The sequence below is a fragment of the Schistocerca americana genome, chromosome 11 (assembly GCF_021461395.2).
Source record: "Schistocerca americana isolate TAMUIC-IGC-003095 chromosome 11, iqSchAmer2.1, whole genome shotgun sequence".
NCBI classification, from domain to species: domain Eukaryota; kingdom Metazoa; phylum Arthropoda; class Insecta; order Orthoptera; family Acrididae; genus Schistocerca; species Schistocerca americana.
Window position 1 is genome coordinate 147,869,574 of NC_060129.1, and position 19,933 is coordinate 147,889,506.

At 42.7% G+C, this 19,933-nt stretch overlaps 1 protein-coding gene across 1 annotated transcript in view; it reads left to right on the forward strand.

Annotated features, from left to right (window-relative positions):
- Window positions 1–19,933, forward strand: part of LOC124553874 (something about silencing protein 10) — a 184,529-nt gene that overhangs the window by 65,667 nt on the left and 98,929 nt on the right. The window contains exon 4 of the mRNA XM_047127877.1: window positions 624–748. Coding sequence (XP_046983833.1) covers window positions 624–748 — 125 coding nt within the window. The remainder of the gene's footprint in view (window positions 1–623; window positions 749–19,933) is intronic.

Here is a 19,933-nt window from a genome sequence, read left to right on the forward strand (position 1 = left end):
AAAAAAAAAAAAAAAAAATTATGTGTGAAAGTTTAACTTTTCTTGTAGCCTCACTGTACGTGTATTAATTTAAACGATATCTTCTCCTGTTTGTGTGTTGGTACTAGTCATTGTTGATGTTGCTGCTGGCTGAATGCATCACATGTCCTATGCTCTGAATATCTGCTGTCGTTGGCTGACGAGATCATCTGCTGTCAACTGTGATGGGCTGACAAAAGTGAATTGCAATGTCAGTTTCAGTGCTTTGGCAACTAATGTGCCGTATTTGGGGAAATTTGTGTTTATACTTCCGTAATACAAAAATATGTAGTGTACGTGTTGCTACACGCCGAAGATCTTTCCAAAATATGTTGTTACTTGGCTGGGTTGTGTTTCCTAAAGTGCCGGGAAGTAAAACCTTTACCATTCAGAGGATTGATATGTTTTACAGCTCCAAGGGAAAGTATGCTGTCACTTAACACAGAAAAAGTTTATTTTCGCCTGGGAATAAGTGTATTTTTAACTGGCAAATCCGGGAATTTGTTTTTCTGCCTATACACCCTGACACTGGATGTTACCGTATACTGTACCGGTGCTCAGACCCACATATCCCTAGTGTAGTGAGCAATGTGTGTCTTTCTCAGGCTTCCAGAAGGAGGAGGAAGAGGAGGCAGCCCGACTGGAGGAGGAGGAGGCGCGGCAGATCCAGAAGCGTCTGGCCAGCCAGCTGCGGGACGAGGACTTCGGCCTCAGCGCCTTCATCGCTAAGGTCAGGATGTCACCATGTGGATCGTAACTAATGGGATTTCTTTGTAAGAAACAAGAATCTTTTAAAGTATATGATGTTAGTGTCTTTCAAAATACTCTGCACCATTACTATGGCACATGTCCAAATACAGGGTGGTGCACGAAATGTGTTACCATTTTGTTTTTGAATATAAACTTTATTGTCAATACAATCTGAAAGGAACATATACTACAATGAAGAGCCAGCCGTTCATGGAGATTTGTTCTAATTCAGCACATGCTCAATATGTCCACCATTTCATTTCCTAACTTCCTTCAAGCAAACACTGAAGTTAGTGATTACCCTACGGCACATGTCTTCCGTAATTTCACTGCAAGCTTGAAGAATAAGTCTTCTGAGCTCCATTAAATCATGTTTCCCTTAGGTACCCCCCCCCCCCCCCCCCCCCCAAAAAAAAAAAAGTCACACGGATTGAGGTCTGGACTATGGGGGGGGATGGGGGGGGGCAATTTTGTCCGTCATTGAAGCAACCTGGAAACCTGAGTGAAATGATCCGCATGTCAAAATGCTCGTGTATGAACTCCAACACAGTGTTTGCAGTATGTGGCCTTGCTCCATCTTGCACGAACCACTGCATGTTGAAGGGCAAGGCAGTAGCTAGAAGCTGTGGAATGAAGCTATTGCGAAGCACGCTCAAATACCGCTCACTGTTCACAGTTCCTTCAAAGAAAAAGGGTCCAATAAGTCCGTGACTGGAAATTGCTGCCCACGCTGTAATCCTCAGAGCATAATGTTGTCGTTCGTGAACCACTTGTGGTATTTCAGTGGACCAAAAGCGTACATTTTGTTTGTTAACCACACCGTCTAAATGAAAATGCTCTTCGTCTGAAAACCAAATGTTGTTGAGAGTTTCTTCCCTATCCTCCGCCCACTGAGCAAACAGTAGTCTCTGCTGCTTGTGTTCTTCAGTGAGCTTCTGTGCACAGGTCATCTTGTATGGGTACATATGGAGGTCACTTTTAAGAATGCATTGAATGGGGCGTCTGGATATTCCCAGTTGCACTGCTGCCTTTCTACACGATTTCCCGGGACTTCTCTGTACAGCAACTCGTACCGCTTCAATGTTCTCCGGCGAACAAACAGGTTTAGGCCGAGGTCGCTTCACTTCCAATACTGTTCCTTCCTGTACAAATTTATTGTACAACCTGTGGATGGCCTTCTTGCAAGGGACCCATCGCGTGTTAAACTGTTGTCGAAAACACCTCTGAGTCACAACAAGGCTTTTCATTTCATGAAAAAGTAACACAATTGCCGATCATTGCTGTGTCGTCAGTCTTCCATTGTCAGCCATTGCTGCTTACTAGTCTCCTAGTGGCAGTGTCGTGAATTACACGTCATTTTGTAACTCATTTGTTTTTCCAAGCTCTGCTTGTACTGCTGTAGAGATCCCAGCGGGATATCTAATGTGCGTCGTAAATTGTGAAAGAAACAAGTAGTAACACATTTCATGTGCCGCCCTGTATCTGTTCTAGCTTTGTAAGCACCTCCTGAGTTAATACCCACTCTTGCTGTTGTGGCATTGTGTTTTATACTGTCCACATCATCAAAACACTTTCCTTTCAAGTCCATTTTCATTCTGAAGAACAGGAAGAAGTCCAAAAGAGCTGAATCCGGCAAATAGGTTGCACAGATACAGGTAGTTGTTTTCGTCATGTCCAAAAATTACCGAATATTGAGATCTGTGTGCACAGAAGATTTAGTGCAAAAACTGCTTGCCAGAATTTCACAGAACTTGACGCTTTCGTACAGAGCTTCTGTGCAACCTTTTTGTATCCTCCGAATAGAATTGTTGGTCTACTATCCACTTTTGAGGGTCAAATTTGGAGCGTGCGATCCCTTTGAAGTTAAAAAACAAACAGATCAGCATTCATTCCATGTAGGCTTTTCACGGCCGGCGTCTTTATCAGTAAACTCTTCCGGGCTAAGTTGCCGTGGTCGATCTGTAGAACTTCTTCTCCCTGACGTTTCGTTCTCAACTGCGGAGAACATCTTCCGAGGTGAGTCGACGACTGGCTGCTAGGAGCTGGGGCCGCCGCTTATATAGAGATCGTAGGGGGCGCCACCACACGTCACATGGCGTCGATGTGCAGCTATCTCTGGCTATCGTCTGTTCTCTCGATTGCAGGCAATCGATTGTCACGTGATTGGTGCAACGTCGACCGCCATATCTTATCCAATTTTAATCCTTCTTCTTTACGATTAAAATTGTATTGATGTTTGTGGATTTCAATTGCCTCTCTATACATACGTGTATAATAGTGCGACGTCCTCGCTAGCACGCTTGTTTCACCAAATTTTATGTCGTGATCTCCATCCTTAAAAACATGTTCCGCTACTGCCGATTTGTCGATATGTCCCAAGCGACAGTTTCTTTTGTGCTCCGTCAACCGTGTATTGATGCTTCTTTTGGTAGTTCCTATGTAAACCCTGCCGCAACTACACGGAATTTTATATACCCCTGGGGTGGCTAGGGGGTGACGAGCATCTTTTGTTGATCTTAGGCATTCACTAATTTTCTTAGTAGGCCTAAAAATGGTCTCTACCTGAAACTTGGCTAGTACTTTTCCAATGCGATCCGTGATATTATGGATGAACGGAAGAAATACTTTTCCAGCTGATGGTTGTTGCTGTCTCCCATTTTTAGGCATTTTTCTATTTGGGTGAAGTGCTCGATTAATCTCGTTTTTTGTATAACCATTTTTCGCAAAGGCCATTCGTAAATGATTTAGTTCTTCTTGTAAGTAGCCTGGTTCACAAATATTATTGGCCCTATCCACTAGTGTTTTTATGACCCCCCTCTTTTGCCTAGGGTGGTGGTTTGAGTTCTTATGGAGGTAGCGATCGGTATGTGTACCTTTCCTGTAGACCTTATGGCCTAAGGTCCCATCCGCCCGTTTGATAACTGATACATCCAAGAAGTTAAGTTGTCCATTCTTCTCCTTCTCCATAGTAAATTTAATCTTTGGGTTGATGCTATTTAAGTGTACCAGAAAATCATTCAAGTCTTCTTCCTCATGATTCCATATTACAAAGGTATCATCCACATACCGATACCACTTCGAGGGGCTTTTTTTGGCCGACTGCAATGCTTGATGTTCAAAATATTCCATGAATAAATTCGCAATTGCGGGACTTAGGGGGCTTCCCATGGCTACCCCATCGATCTGTTCATAAAATTCACCATTATACTGAAAATAGGTTGAGGATAGACAGTGTTGGAACAAGGCTACTATATCAGTAGGGAACATATTGGCTATATGGGAGAGAGCTTCATCAACTGGAACCATCGTGAACAAAGACACTATATCAAAACTGACAAGTATGTCATTAGGACCGACAGTAATTTCCCTCAATTTCTCAATGAAGTGTAGAGAGTTTTTAATATGACTCTCAGTTTTGCCTATGTGAGGTTGTAACAAAGAGGCAAGGTGTCTGGCTAGTTCTTGGGTAGGAGCTCCAATTGCGCTGACTATTGGTCTCAAAGGAACATCAGGTTTATGTATCTTTGGTAATCCATATAATCTCGGAGGATAAGCCTCCGTTTCACAAAGATACTTTTTAACTTCTGTAGGAATTGAAGACTGTTTTATCAGACGCTTGGTGGCATTCAGCACATTCGTTGTGGGATCCTTTTTCAACTTCTTGTATGTGCTGGGTTCCAGGAGATCACTGATCTTCTTGTGATAATCCTCAGTATTCATTAAAACAGTAACATTTCCCTTGTCAGCGGCAACTATAATAACATTCTTGTCTGCATTGATCTCCCGCAATGCCTTCCTTTCCCCTTGAGACAGATTGCTGCTGGGTGGCTTAGCTTTGCGTAATATCCTGGAGGTTTCCATTCTAATTTCATCAGCAGAATATGATGGTAACTGACGAATTCCTGCCTCTATATTAGCAATAATGTCCTCCACAGGAATCTTGGATGGAGTTATTGCAAAATTCCCTCCTTTAGACAGAACAGAAAGTTCTTCCTTAGACAATTCTTTTTCCGATAAATTAATAACCGTTTGGGAATTGTTTGGAATCGCTGTTTCCTGTCGACCCTCTTGTAGACGATCAAACTTGTCCTTCTGCCTATTGGAAGACACTTCTGCACTAATCTCCATAGATCTAAATGTTAAACTGTCCACTTTGTTCCAATGACAAAACTGCATAGTATTGCTAATAAGTAAATGAAGATTTAGCAGTTGGCCATCACATACCGCCGGTCCTCGTCGTGTCTGATGTATCCGCTCACGTAGTAATGCCAGTTCCATACGAGAATAAATACGGTTAGCTTGTGGCGAATGAAACATTCTTCTCACTTTTAAAAACTTGGGAACTATACCGGTATCACGACAGCGTAGCAGAAAAGTGAGTGAGCAAAGTTGTTGACCTTTCTTCTTGCGTAGGTTCTCCAGTCGTCGTACCCTAGTTGACATTTCCTCCCCGTAGAGGCGTCGAATCATTCCATGTAGGCTTTCACGGCCGGCGTCTTTATCAGTAAACTCTTCCGGGCTAAGTTGCCGTGGTCGATCTGTAGAACTTCTTCTCCCTGACGTTTCGTTCTCAACTGCGGAGAACATCTTCCGAGGTGAGTCGACGACTGGCTGCTAGGAGCTGGGGCCGCCGCTTATATAGAGATCGTAGGGGGCGCCACCACACGTCACATGGCGTCGATGTATAGAGAGGCAATTGAAATCCACAAACATCAATACAATTTTAATCGTAAAGAAGAAGGATTAAAATTGGATAAGATATGGCGGTCGACGTTGCACCAATCACGTGACAATCGATTGCCTGCAATCGAGAGAACAGACGATAGCCAGAGATAGCTGCACATCGACGCCATGTGACGTGTGGTGGCGCCCCCTACGATCTCTATATAAGCGGCGGCCCCAGCTCCTAGCAGCCAGTCGTCGACTCACCTCGGAAGATGTTCTCCGCAGTTGAGAACGAAACGTCAGGGAGAAGAAGTTCTACAGATCGACCACGGCAACTTAGCCCGGAAGAGTTTACTGATAAAGACGCCGGCCGTGAAAGCCTACATGGAATGATTCGACGCCTCTACGGGGAGGAAATGTCAACTAGGGTACGACGACTGGAGAACCTACGCAAGAAGAAAGGTCAACAACTTTGCTCACTCACTTTTCTGCTACGCTGTCGTGATACCGGTATAGTTCCCAAGTTTTTAAAAGTGAGAAGAATGTTTCATTCGCCACAAGCTAACCGTATTTATTCTCGTATGGAACTGGCATTACTACGTGAGCGGATACATCAGACACGACGAGGACTGGCGGTATGTGATGGCCAACTGCTAAATCTTCATTTACTTATTAGCAATACTATGCAGTTTTGTCATTGGAACAAAGTGGACAGTTTAACATTTAGATCTATGGAGATTAGTGCAGAAGTGTCTTCCAATAGGCAGAAGGACAAGTTTGATCGTCTACAAGAGGGTCGACAGGAAACAGCGATTCCAAACAATTCCCAAACGGTTATTAATTTATCGGAAAAAGAATTGTCTAAGGAAGAACTTTCTGTTCTGTCTAAAGGAGGGAATTTTGCAATAACTCCATCCAAGATTCCTGTGGAGGACATTATTGCTAATATAGAGGCAGGAATTCGTCAGTTACCATCATATTCTGCTGATGAAATTAGAATGGAAACCTCCAGGATATTACGCAAAGCTAAGCCACCCAGCAGCAATCTGTCTCAAGGGGAAAGGAAGGCATTGCGGGAGATCAATGCAGACAAGAATGTTATTATAGTTGCCGCTGACAAGGGAAATGTTACTGTTTTAATGAATACTGAGGATTATCACAAGAAGATCAGTGATCTCCTGGAACCCAGCACATACAAGAAGTTGAAAAAGGATCCCACAACGAATGTGCTGAATGCCACCAAGCGTCTGATAAAACAGTCTTCAATTCCTACAGAAGTTAAAAAGTATCTTTGTGAAACGGAGGCTTATCCTCCGAGATTATATGGATTACCAAAGATACATAAACCTGATGTTCCTTTGAGACCAATAGTCAGCGCAATTGGAGCTCCTACCCAAGAACTAGCCAGACACCTTGCCTCTTTGTTACAACCTCACATAGGCAAAACTGAGAGTCATATTAAAAACTCTCTACACTTCATTGAGAAATTGAGGGAAATTACTGTCGGTCCTAATGACATACTTGTCAGTTTTGATATAGTGTCTTTGTTCACGATGGTTCCAGTTGATGAAGCTCTCTCCCATATAGCCAATATGTTCCCTACTGATATAGTAGCCTTGTTCCAACACTGTCTATCCTCAACCTATTTTCAGTATAATGGTGAATTTTATGAACAGATCGATGGGGTAGCCATGGGAAGCCCCCTAAGTCCCGCAATTGCGAATTTATTCATGGAATATTTTGAACATCAAGCATTGCAGTCGGCCAAAAAAAGCCCCTCGAAGTGGTATCGGTATGTGGATGATACCTTTGTGATATGGAATCATGAGGAAGAAGACTTGAATGATTTTCTGGTACACTTAAATAGCATCAACCCAAAGATTAAATTTACTATGGAGAAGGAGAAGAATGGACAACTTAACTTCTTGGATGTATCAGTTATCAAACGGGCGGATGGGACCTTAGGCCATAAGGTCTACAGGAAAGGTACACATACCGATCGCTACCTCCATAAGAACTCAAACCACCACCCTAGGCAAAAGAGGGGGGTCATAAAAACACTAGTGGATAGGGCCAATAATATTTGTGAACCAGGCTACTTACAAGAAGAACTAAATCATTTACGAATGGCCTTTGCGAAAAATGGTTATACAAAAAACGAGATTAATCGAGCACTTCACCCAAATAGAAAAATGCCTAAAAATGGGAGACAGCAACAACCATCAGCTGGAAAAGTATTTCTTCCGTTCATCCATAATATCACGGATCGCATTGGAAAAGTACTAGCCAAGTTTCAGGTAGAGACCATTTTTAGGCCTACTAAGAAAATTAGTGAATGCCTAAGATCAACAAAAGATGCTCGTCACCCCCTAGCCACCCCAGGGGTATATAAAATTCCGTGTAGTTGCGGCAGGGTTTACATAGGAACTACCAAAAGAAGCATCAATACACGGTTGACGGAGCACAAAAGAAACTGTCGCTTGGGACATATCGACAAATCGGCAGTAGCGGAACATGTTTTTAAGGATGGAGATCACGACATAAAATTTGGTGAAACAAGCGTGCTAGCGAGGACGTCGCACTATTATACACGTATGTATAGAGAGGCAATTGAAATCCACAAACATCAATACAATTTTAATCGTAAAGAAGAAGGATTAAAATTGGATAAGATATGGCGGTCGACGTTGCACCAATCACGTGACAATCGATTGCCTGCAATCGAGAGAACAGACGATAGCCAGAGATAGCTGCACATCGACGCCATGTGACGTGTGGTGGCGCCCCCTACGATCTCTATATAAGCGGCGGCCCCAGCTCCTAGCAGCCAGTCGTCGACTCACCTCGGAAGATGTTCTCCGCAGTTGAGAACGAAACGTCAGGGAGAAGAAGTTCTACAGATCGACCACGGCAACTTAGCCCGGAAGAGTTTACTGATAAAGACGCCGGCCGTGAAAGCCTACATGGAATGATTCGACGCCTCTACGGGGAGGAAATGTCAACTAGGGTACGACGACTGGAGAACCTACGCAAGAAGAAAGGTCAACAACTTTGCTCACTCACTTTTCTGCTACGCTGTCGTGATACCGGTATAGTTCCCAAGTTTTTAAAAGTGAGAAGAATGTTTCATTCGCCACAAGCTAACCGTATTTATTCTCGTATGGAACTGGCATTACTACGTGAGCGGATACATCAGACACGACGAGGACTGGCGGTATGTGATGGCCAACTGCTAAATCTTCATTTACTTATTAGCAATACTATGCAGTTTTGTCATTGGAACAAAGTGGACAGTTTAACATTTAGATCTATGGAGATTAGTGCAGAAGTGTCTTCCAATAGGCAGAAGGACAAGTTTGATCGTCTACAAGAGGGTCGACAGGAAACAGCGATTCCAAACAATTCCCAAACGGTTATTAATTTATCGGAAAAAGAATTGTCTAAGGAAGAACTTTCTGTTCTGTCTAAAGGAGGGAATTTTGCAATAACTCCATCCAAGATTCCTGTGGAGGACATTATTGCTAATATAGAGGCAGGAATTCGTCAGTTACCATCATATTCTGCTGATGAAATTAGAATGGAAACCTCCAGGATATTACGCAAAGCTAAGCCACCCAGCAGCAATCTGTCTCAAGGGGAAAGGAAGGCATTGCGGGAGATCAATGCAGACAAGAATGTTATTATAGTTGCCGCTGACAAGGGAAATGTTACTGTTTTAATGAATACTGAGGATTATCACAAGAAGATCAGTGATCTCCTGGAACCCAGCACATACAAGAAGTTGAAAAAGGATCCCACAACGAATGTGCTGAATGCCACCAAGCGTCTGATAAAACAGTCTTCAATTCCTACAGAAGTTAAAAAGTATCTTTGTGAAACGGAGGCTTATCCTCCGAGATTATATGGATTACCAAAGATACATAAACCTGATGTTCCTTTGAGACCAATAGTCAGCGCAATTGGAGCTCCTACCCAAGAACTAGCCAGACACCTTGCCTCTTTGTTACAACCTCACATAGGCAAAACTGAGAGTCGTATTAAAAAACTCTCTACACTTCATTGAGAAATTGAGGGAAATTACTGTCGGTCCTAATGACATACTTGTCAGTTTTGATATAGTGTCTTTGTTCACGATGGTTCCAGTTGATGAAGCTCTCTCCCATATAGCCAATATGTTCCCTACTGATATAGTAGCCTTGTTCCAACACTGTCTATCCTCAACCTATTTTCAGTATAATGGTGAATTTTATGAACAGATCGATGGGGTAGCCATGGGAAGCCCCCTAAGTCCCGCAATTGCGAATTTATTCATGGAATATTTTGAACATCAAGCATTGCAGTCGGCCAAAAAAAGCCCCTCGAAGTGGTATCGGTATGTGGATGATACCTTTGTAATATGGAATCATGAGGAAGAAGACTTGAATGATTTTCTGGTACACTTAAATAGCATCAACCCAAAGATTAAATTTACTATGGAGAAGGAGAAGAATGGACAACTTAACTTCTTGGATGTATCAGTTATCAAACGGGCGGATGGGACCTTAGGCCATAAGGTCTACAGGAAAGGTACACATACCGATCGCTACCTCCATAAGAACTCAAACCACCACCCTAGGCAAAAGAGGGGGGTCATAAAAACACTAGTGGATAGGGCCAATAATATTTGTGAACCAGGCTACTTACAAGAAGAACTAAATCATTTACGAATGGCCTTTGCGAAAAATGGTTATACAAAAAACGAGATTAATCGAGCACTTCACCCAAATAGAAAAATGCCTAAAAATGGGAGACAGCAACAACCATCAGCTGGAAAAGTATTTCTTCCGTTCATCCATAATATCACGGATCGCATTGGAAAAGTACTAGCCAAGTTTCAGGTAGAGACCATTTTTAGGCCTACTAAGAAAATTAGTGAATGCCTAAGATCAACAAAAGATGCTCGTCACCCCCTAGCCACCCCAGGGGTATATAAAATTCCGTGTAGTTGCGGCAGGGTTTACATAGGAACTACCAAAAGAAGCATCAATACACGGTTGACGGAGCACAAAAGAAACTGTCGCTTGGGACATATCGACAAATCGGCAGTAGCGGAACATGTTTTTAAGGATGGAGATCACGACATAAAATTTGGTGAAACAAGCGTGCTAGCGAGGACGTCGCACTATTATACACGTATGTATAGAGAGGCAATTGAAATCCACAAACATCAATACAATTTTAATCGTAAAGAAGAAGGATTAAAATTGGATAAGATATGGCGGTCGACGTTGCACCAATCACGTGACAATCGATTGCCTGCAATCGAGAGAACAGACGATAGCCAGAGATAGCTGCACATCGACGCCATGTGACGTGTGGTGGCGCCCCCTACGATCTCTATATAAGCGGCGGCCCCAGCTCCTAGCAGCCAGTCGTCGACTCACCTCGGAAGATGTTCTCCGCAGTTGAGAACGAAACGTCAGGGAGAAGAAGTTCTACAGATCGACCACGGCAACTTAGCCCGGAAGAGTTTACAGATCAGCATTGTTTTCTCATTCCATTTCACATGACAAGCTGTTTTTGGACGAGACGAGCCAGGTGACTTCCATTAACTTGACTGCTGTTCACTTTGCAGTCCTTACCCATATTGGCACGACTCATCATCTGTGATGATTTTGTCAATAAAATTAGGACCATGTTTGAACGTGTCCTCCATTTTGTGACAGGCTCGAATGTGCTGTTCACTTGGATCCTGATGAGAAATCTGGGCACAGACTTTGCTGCCACTCTTTGCATTTCCAAATCGGTATTCAAAATGTACTAAATTATGTCCTAGAACAACTTACATAAGTTGTGTTGTTCACTGATTGTCTGGCATCTATCTTCACTGACAGAATAATGAATTTTGCTGATGTGTTCGTCAGTTTGAGCAGTTGAAGGATGATCAGAAAGGGGAGATATTCAGTGATCGTTCCCCCTTTTGAAATTGAGAAAACCGTTTGTAAATTTGAGTTTCATTGAGCGTGTTTTCTTGTACACTGTATTGTACATCAGTTTCTGCTGGGTTCTTGCCGAATAAAGAACAAAACTCTACAGGTGCACGTTGTTTGCTAGAGTTGGCAATTTCTTCATTTTGAGATGGCATTACAGGCTAAGACTGTTGATATTGTCATGTAGAAGAAGGTGTAAGTAGCTGAATGATGAACACTAACTTCACTTAACGAAGGTTTATTCAGCACTTGCACATACAAGAGCACGGAGCGAACTGCCTCTGGCCAGAACACACACACAGTGTAAATACAGTTACAGAACATTCCAGTACAACGATTCTTGATATTTGTGGATACTTCTAGAATGTACTCGAACTGAATATAGAAATTAAAATTCTACAGTCCAGGTGAGTTTTGAACTCGTGACCCCCCGTGCAGCAATTCAGTATCATAACCACTACACCACAGTTCTACTCAGCTTCTTCTGTGAAATTGCTCCCTCCTTAAGAGAATAGCGTCTCGGTGTCACGTCCTCCTAGTCCGGGAACGAGTCATCGGTCCTACATGCTCCGACTCCCGATGACAGATGCTCGCCCTGGTGGTGATTTTAGAACTTCTTTGTCACCTTTCCGCTTGTTGCCTGTCGCTGGAGCTTTGAATTTACCCTGGGCTGCAGGATCCTTGTAGGGCGTCATGTGAAGGATGTGGACCGTATCTCTGATCTTTCGTCGTCTTGTATCGGGGTCGAGATCTTCGACATCATAAGTAACATCAGTCAACTGTCTTACAACCTTAAAAGGTCCAAAGTAGCGCCTGAGGATCTTCTCAGAGAGACCAACCTTTCGAACGGGAGTGAAGATACAGACGAGGTCACCAGGCTGGTAGACAACAGGGCGGTGGCTCGCATCATACCTTCGGCAATCGTTTTCTTGAGCCTGCAGCGTGCGGAGGCGAGCTAACTGCCGAGCTTCCTCAGCTCTGGTTAACACCTGGCTGATGTAGTTGTCGTCCACATCACCAGGATGTAATGAAAACAGTGTCCATCGTCGTAGTCGCCTCACGCCCGTGCACCAGGAAAAATGGCGTAATTCCTGTGGTGTCTTGTTTGGCGGTGTTGTAGGCAAACGTCATGAAAGGTAGCACCTCATCCCAGTTGCTCTGCTGAACATTGATGAACACTGATAGCGTGTTGGCCAAGGTCTTATTAAGGCGTTCAGTAAGCCCATTAGTTTTCAGATGGTAGGCAGTCGTCATGTGATGAGTAATGTTGCACCGAAGGTTTATCTCTGTCACACGATTCAATTGAAAAACTTTCCCTCGATCTGCAATTAATGACCTTGGGGCACCATGTTTTAATCCACTGTCTTCCACTACGAATTTGGCTACCTCGAATGCTTTGGCTGTTTTCACGGCTTTTGTAATGACATAGTATGTCAGATAATCAGTGCAAACAATAATCCAGCTATTGCCACTAGCAGACATTGGAAATCGTCTGAGGAGGTCAATCCCAACACGGTGGAAAGGCGTTTCAGCTACCCAGTGCCTCTACCGGAATAATGTGACATAGAAGAAGGTGTAAGTAGTTGAATGATGAACACTAACTTCACTTAACGAAGGTTTATCAGCACTTGCACATACAAGAGCGTGGAGCGAACTGCCTCCGGCCAGAACACATACAGTATGTATACAGTTACAGAAAATTCCAGTACAATGATTCTTGATGTTTGTGGATACTTCTAGAATGTACTTGAACTGAATATAGAAATTAAAATTCTACAGTTGAGGTGAGTTTTGAACTCACAACAGTTCAGTATCATAACCACTACACCACGGTTCTACTTAGCTTCTTCTGCGACAATATTTTTAGAAACATCGGGAATCCAATAACTCGACATTTAAGGAAATATCATTATCGGCCCTTGATATATTGAAAAAAGTATCAATATATCGACGGAGGAGATACCGACACACTGGGCTACGAAAACATCGGTTGCACATTGTAAATATACTGCCGATTTTAGAGCTGTATATTTAAATATTGATTTATTACGAGCTGTTTTGTACATCAACAAGCTAGCAGCTTGCTTATCCCCCTTAGAGCAAGAACTGAAAGGAAAACTACGCACGTTCAGCTTGGCAGTAACCACTGTGCTAGCAATGATAACTACACGTAATGGCACAATAAAAGGTGTCCGATGGGTCCTTTGTTCAGTGGTTTCATCACATGCTGGATTTGTCTGGAACTCTTCGTGTTGAATTCCCTGTTTTTTTCCATTTCTGCAAACACCAGCAGCCTAGTAGTTGTACATCTACATCTACATGATTACCCTGCAATTCACATTTAAGTGCTTGGCAGAGGGTTCATCGAACCACAATCATACTATCTCTCTACCATTCCACTCCCGAACAGCGTGCGGGAAAAACGAACACCTAAACCTTTCTGCTGAGCTCTGATTTCTCTTATTTTATTTTGATGATCATTCCTACCTATGTAGGTTGGGCTGAACAAAATATTTTCGCATTCGGAAGAGAAAGTTGGTGACTCAAATTTCATAAATAGATCTCACCGCAACGAAAAATGTCTTTGCTTTAATGACTTCCATCCCAACTCGCGTATCATATCTGCCAAACTCTCTCCCCTATTATGTGATGATACAAAACAAGCTGCCCTTTTTTGCACCCTCTCGATGTTCTCCGTCAATCCCACCTGGTAAGGATCCCACACCGCGCAGCAATATTCTAACAGAGGACGAACGAGTGTAGTGTAAGCTGTCTCTTTAGTGGACTTGTTGCGACTTCTATGTGTCCTGCCAATGAAACGCAACCTTTGGCTTGCCTTCCCCACTATATTATCTACGTGGTCTTTCCAACTGAAGTTGTTCGTAATTTTAACACCCAGGTACTTAGTTGAATTGACAGCCTTGAGAATTGTACTATTTATTGAGTAATCGAATTCCAACGGATTTCTTTTGGAACTCGTGTGGATCACCTCACACTTTTCGTTATTTAGCGTCAACTGCCACCTGCCACACCATACAGCAATCTTTCCTAAATCGCTTTGCAACTGATACTGGTCTTCAGATGACCTTACTAGACAGTAAATTACAGCATCACCTGCGAACAACCTGAGAGAACTGCTCAGATTGTCACCTAGGTCATTTATATAGATCAGGAACAGCAGAGGTCCCAGGACACTTCCCTGGGGAACACCTGATATCACTTCAGTTTTACTGGATGATTTGCCGTCTATTACTACGAACTGCGACCTTCCTGACAGGAAATCACGAATCCAGTCGCACAACTGTGGTGAAGTTAACACTGCAGTTTCTGTCGGTAGCGCCAAGCACCGATTACATCAGCATTTGCCCTCACACCTCTCGGGCAACTGCAAAGAGCAGTCCTGTCATTTAGACTTTTGTTCATTATTTTCAGCAGCTGTTTGTGAAGAATGTCTGTGTGAAGAAATAGCACACTAGTTGCATTAAAAATTGTTTCAATTTCGTTATTGATATATCGGTGTAAAAATATTGCTGACGTATATTGGTATTTTTTGGGCAGAGTATCAGTATCTGAGAGAACTGCCACAGGAAGCAAAGTTGTCTTCGATGGAAGATGCTGTTAGGCCTAAAATGGCTCTCTGACAGTGCAGACTGGAGCTAGAAGTACACGATGTACAGAATTACAATACTGGTTGCTTCTGGGAACACCCCCTCTGCCTGCTCTTATGTGCACTGCTCCATTAACTGCTAATGTTAGCTTTAATTTGCATTTTTGCATTTATTGCTAAGGCTGGAGCTGCCTTTGGCATTAGATCAGAGTTTGTATTCGGATTGATGCCTTTACAATAAACCAAATTTTAAGAGTTTTGTTTTGTATTCTGATGAGAGGGCAGCAGTAATTTAAGTGGGGATCTAAACTCTTATGTTTTAGTGTGTTGCAGAGTGGCTGATGCATACGTTTTTGCTTTCACAATCAGCTAGACACATATTCGTGTATGTCTATGCCCATTTTATTTAGGCAGTGACTCATGACTGCGGCTTGTCTGTGTGCTGTCGGCATCAGTCTTCTGGACTCACTCTCCGAAGCTTTATTCATTCTTTTAAACTAAAAGGAAATGTTATTTCCGTCTGCAACAGACGTCTAACATACGGTATATTTCATCTCTGTAGCTCCAGTGTGGGCACGGGACGGTGGCCGGTCAAATATTTAACAAGGAAATTTGCCAAACAGCCGTGCAATTTCAGAAGTTACTTTATTTTCACTAACAGTTTTGATAATTCAGTATGCCATCTTCATGCCCCATATGCAGGTCTCAAAGGTTATATTGGCATACAGGGGTTATCTGTTTTTGGAAGCACTTGAGAATATAAAACATCCAGAAAGAGATGGCTCCTGTATGCCAGTATTGATAATCTTTGAGAGGTGCATAGGGGGCCTGAAGATGGCATATTGAATAGCTGAAGCTCTTAGCCAAAGTAAAATAAAGTAACTTCTCAAATTGCATGACTGTTTGGCAAATTTACTTATTAAATATGGTATATTTCTCCATATTTCAAGTTCATCAACAAGGTGTACAACTCTGAGATGGTGTTACTTCACATTTTAGTAGCTGTCTCTCACTCAAAAGTTTCTTCCAAATCCACCAGAAACAAACGCAAAATATTTTATTTAAAAAAGCGGATAAAGTGTCACTAGAAGCCTTCCTAAGAGACAATCTTCATTCCTTCCGAACTGACTATGCAAATGTAGACGAGATGTGGCTCAAATTCAGAGATATAGTAGCAACAGCAATTGAGAGATTCATACCTAAAAAATTGGTAAGAGATGGAACTGATCCCCCATGGTACACTAAACAGGTCCGAATGCTGTTGCACAGGTCGCACCAGTGTTTAAGAAGGGTAGTAGGAGTAATCCATCGAACTACAGACCTATATCATTGACGTCGGTTTGCAGTAGGGTTTTGGAGCATGTACTGTATTCAAACATTATGAATCACCTCGAAGGGAATGATCTATTGATACGTAATCAGCATGGTTTCAGAAAACATCGTTCTTGTGCAATGCAGCTAGCTCTTTATTCGCACGAAGTAATGGACACTATCGACAGGGGATCTCAAGTTGATTCTTTATTTCTAGATTTATGGAAAGCTTTTGACACCGTTCCTCACAAGCGACTTCTAATTAAGCTGCGGGCCTATGGGGTATCGTCTCAGTTGTGCGACTGGATCCGTGATTTCCTGTTAGGAAGGTCGCAGTTCGTAGCAATAGATGGCAAATCATCGAGTAAAACTGAAGTGATATCAGGTGTTCCCCAGGGAAGCGTCCTGGGACCTCTGCTGTTCCTGATCTATATAAATGACCTGGGTGACAATCTGAGCAGTTCTCTTAGGTTGTTCGCAGATGACGCTGTAATTTACCGTCTAGTAAGGTCATCCGAAGACCAGTATCAGTTGCAAAGCGATTTAGAAAAGATTGCTGTATGGTGTGGCAGGTGGCAGTTGACGCTAAATAACGAAAAGTGTGAGGTGAGCCACACGAGTTCCAAAAGAAATCCGTCGGAATTCGATTACTCGATAAATAGTACAATTCTCAAGGCTGTCAATTCAACTAAGTACCTGGGTGTTAAATTTATGAACAACTTCAGTTGGAAAGACCACATAGATAATATTGTGGGGAAGGCGAGCCAAAGGTTGCGTTTAATTGGCAGGACACTTAGAAGATGCAACAAGTCCACTAAAGAGACAGCTTATACTACACTCGTTCGTCCTCTGTTAGAATATTGCTGCGCGGTGTGGGATCCTTACCAGGTGGGATTGACGGAGGACATTGAAAGGGTGCAAAAAAGGGCAGCTCGTTTTGTATTATCACATAATAGATGTAGATGTAGATGTAGCTTTGTTTCCAGTACACTTTCATTGTTCCTACATATTTCCTTGAGAAGTCAGTATAACTACAGGCCAGGGTGGCAATCGACATAATACTAATTGCTGAGTCCGAGCAGGTATTTTCTTTCTAAGTGACCACCACTGCTGTCCTGTGCTCGAGACATGCATCATCCCTCTGTACTGTTCTCCATGTGCACGATAAAATAATATTTATGTTTATAGTAGACCTATTATTTAGAATTATTATTTTCTTAATGTTTAAATTGTTGTGAGTATTATTCACCAGTACAAAGACGTAGGACCACACCGTACTCCCTTGGAGCAGTGGGTGTCACCACAGCATGTTTCCCAAGAGAAATTTCACAAATGTTACAAGACTTGAGTGTCATATGCCCAAACAATTTCACCACCGCCGCCACCACCACCATCACCACCACCTGTAAGTTCATTTGTATTAGTGCCTTGACTATTAATGATGGGATAGACACATACAGATGGCGGTAACACTGCGTGCACAAGGTATAAAAGGGCAGTGCATGTGAAAAGGTTTCCAGCACAATTATGGCCACTCAACAGAATTAACAGACGAACACGGATTGGTAGTTAGAGCTAGACGCATGGGACATTCCAATTTGGAAATTGTTGTGGAATTCGATATTCTGAGGTCAACAGTGTCAAAAGTGTGTCGAGAATACCAAATTTCAGGCATTACCTCTCACCACAGTCAATACGGAGGCTGATGATCTTCACTTAACGACTGAGAGCATTGGCGTTTTCTTGGGGTTGTCAGTGCTAACAGACGAGCAACACTGTGTGAAAGAACTGTAGAAATCAATGTGGGACATACAATGAATGTATCCGTTAGGACAGTACAGCGAAATCTGGCATTAATAGGATGTGGCAGCAGACAACCTACGCGAGGGCCTTTGCTAACAGTACGACATCGCCTACAGCACCTCTCTCGGGCTCGTAACCGAATCAGTTGGTCTTTAGCTGACTGGAAAAGTGTGGCCTAGTCAGGTGAACTCCAATTTCAGGTGGTAAGAGCTGATGGCTAGGGTTTGACCCCACGAAGCCACAGACCCAAGTTGTCAATAAAATGCTGTGCAACATGGTGGCGGCTCTATAATGGTGTGCACTGTGTTTACATGGAATGGACTGGGTCCTGGTTATGTTTGGAGCATTCGTGGATGTCATGTTCCCAAACAATGACGGAATTTTTATGGATGCCAATGCACCAAGTCACTGGGCCACAATTATTGGCGATCGATTTGAAGAATGTTCTCGGCAGCTCGAGCGAATGATTTGGTCACCCATATTGCCCGACCTGAATCCCACTGAACATTTGTGAGACAAAATCGAGAGGTTAAGTTGTGCACAATGTGCACCATGGACAGCTATAGAGACATCATTGCTCAGTATTTCTGCAGGGGACTTCCAACAACTTGTTGAGACAATGCCCCATCTAGTTGCTGCACTACACAGGTAAAAGGAGGTCCAATGCAATATTCAGAGGTATCCTGTGACTTTTGTCTCCTCATTGTATTTTCCCCACTGCATTAGCTGTTTGCTTAAACATTTTACTTGTGTTGGTGCATTTAGCACTAAGGCTAGTCCCTTAGCAGCAGTGGTGCATCATATTTATCACTAAAGCCAGGCCTCCATTGGTATAGGTGCCTTTAAAACTATGGTCAAAGCTATACTTGCACTCATGCTTTACCATTGAGGTGTTGGCTTTCTTTGCTCGCATCTTTACCAACCGAGCGAGGTGGCGCAATGGTTAGCACACTGGACTCGCATTTGGGAGGACGACGGTTCAAACTCACATCCGGCCATTATGATTTAGGTTTCCTGTGATTTCCCTAAACCACTTCAGGCAAATGCGGGGATGGTTCCTTTGAAAGGACACAGCTGACTTCCTACCCCATCCTTCCCTAATCTGATGGGACTGATGACCTCGGTGTTTGGTCCCCACGCCTAAACAGATAGACCAAACATCTTTACAATTAGGATCACAGCCTTATTTTCAGTGACGTCTTTACCATTAAATTCAGATCATTATTTGCAGTGGTAAATTACCATGGTGATCAGGACATTTTTTCCATTTCCTTTACTATGAAAGCTGGACATTCATTTCTATTGGTGCCTTTACTACTAAGGTGACATCGTTATTGGCAATGTTATGTCTATCACTATGATCAGAGCACTGTTTTCATTGGAGTTGGTTCTTTTAGAGCTGTGGTGACAGCTTTATGGCATTACCATTAAGATCAGTGCATTAGTTGCATTGGTGCCTTTACTATGAATGCCAAATTTTCATTGGTGTTGACACTTTTACCATAGATTTCAGAGTTTAGTTTCAATTGCTTCCTTTATCTCTAAGTTTATCAGGTGTCCCAAAATTCATGCAAAATTTGTATTTTGCACCATTTGTGCTATCGGAAAAAAAAGACATCACAACAGCTGACAACTCTGGATTATTAAAATTAGAGTTCTACATTAAAGAACAGTATGTTTTCATTGTTGACCAATATTTTAAAAATAATGAAAGTTTGGCAGCTACAGTGTGCAGTTTTTTTGTTCAAAATATGGTCTGGAATAATAATTCAACTTCATCAGCTGTGAAGACATGAATTAAAAAATGTAA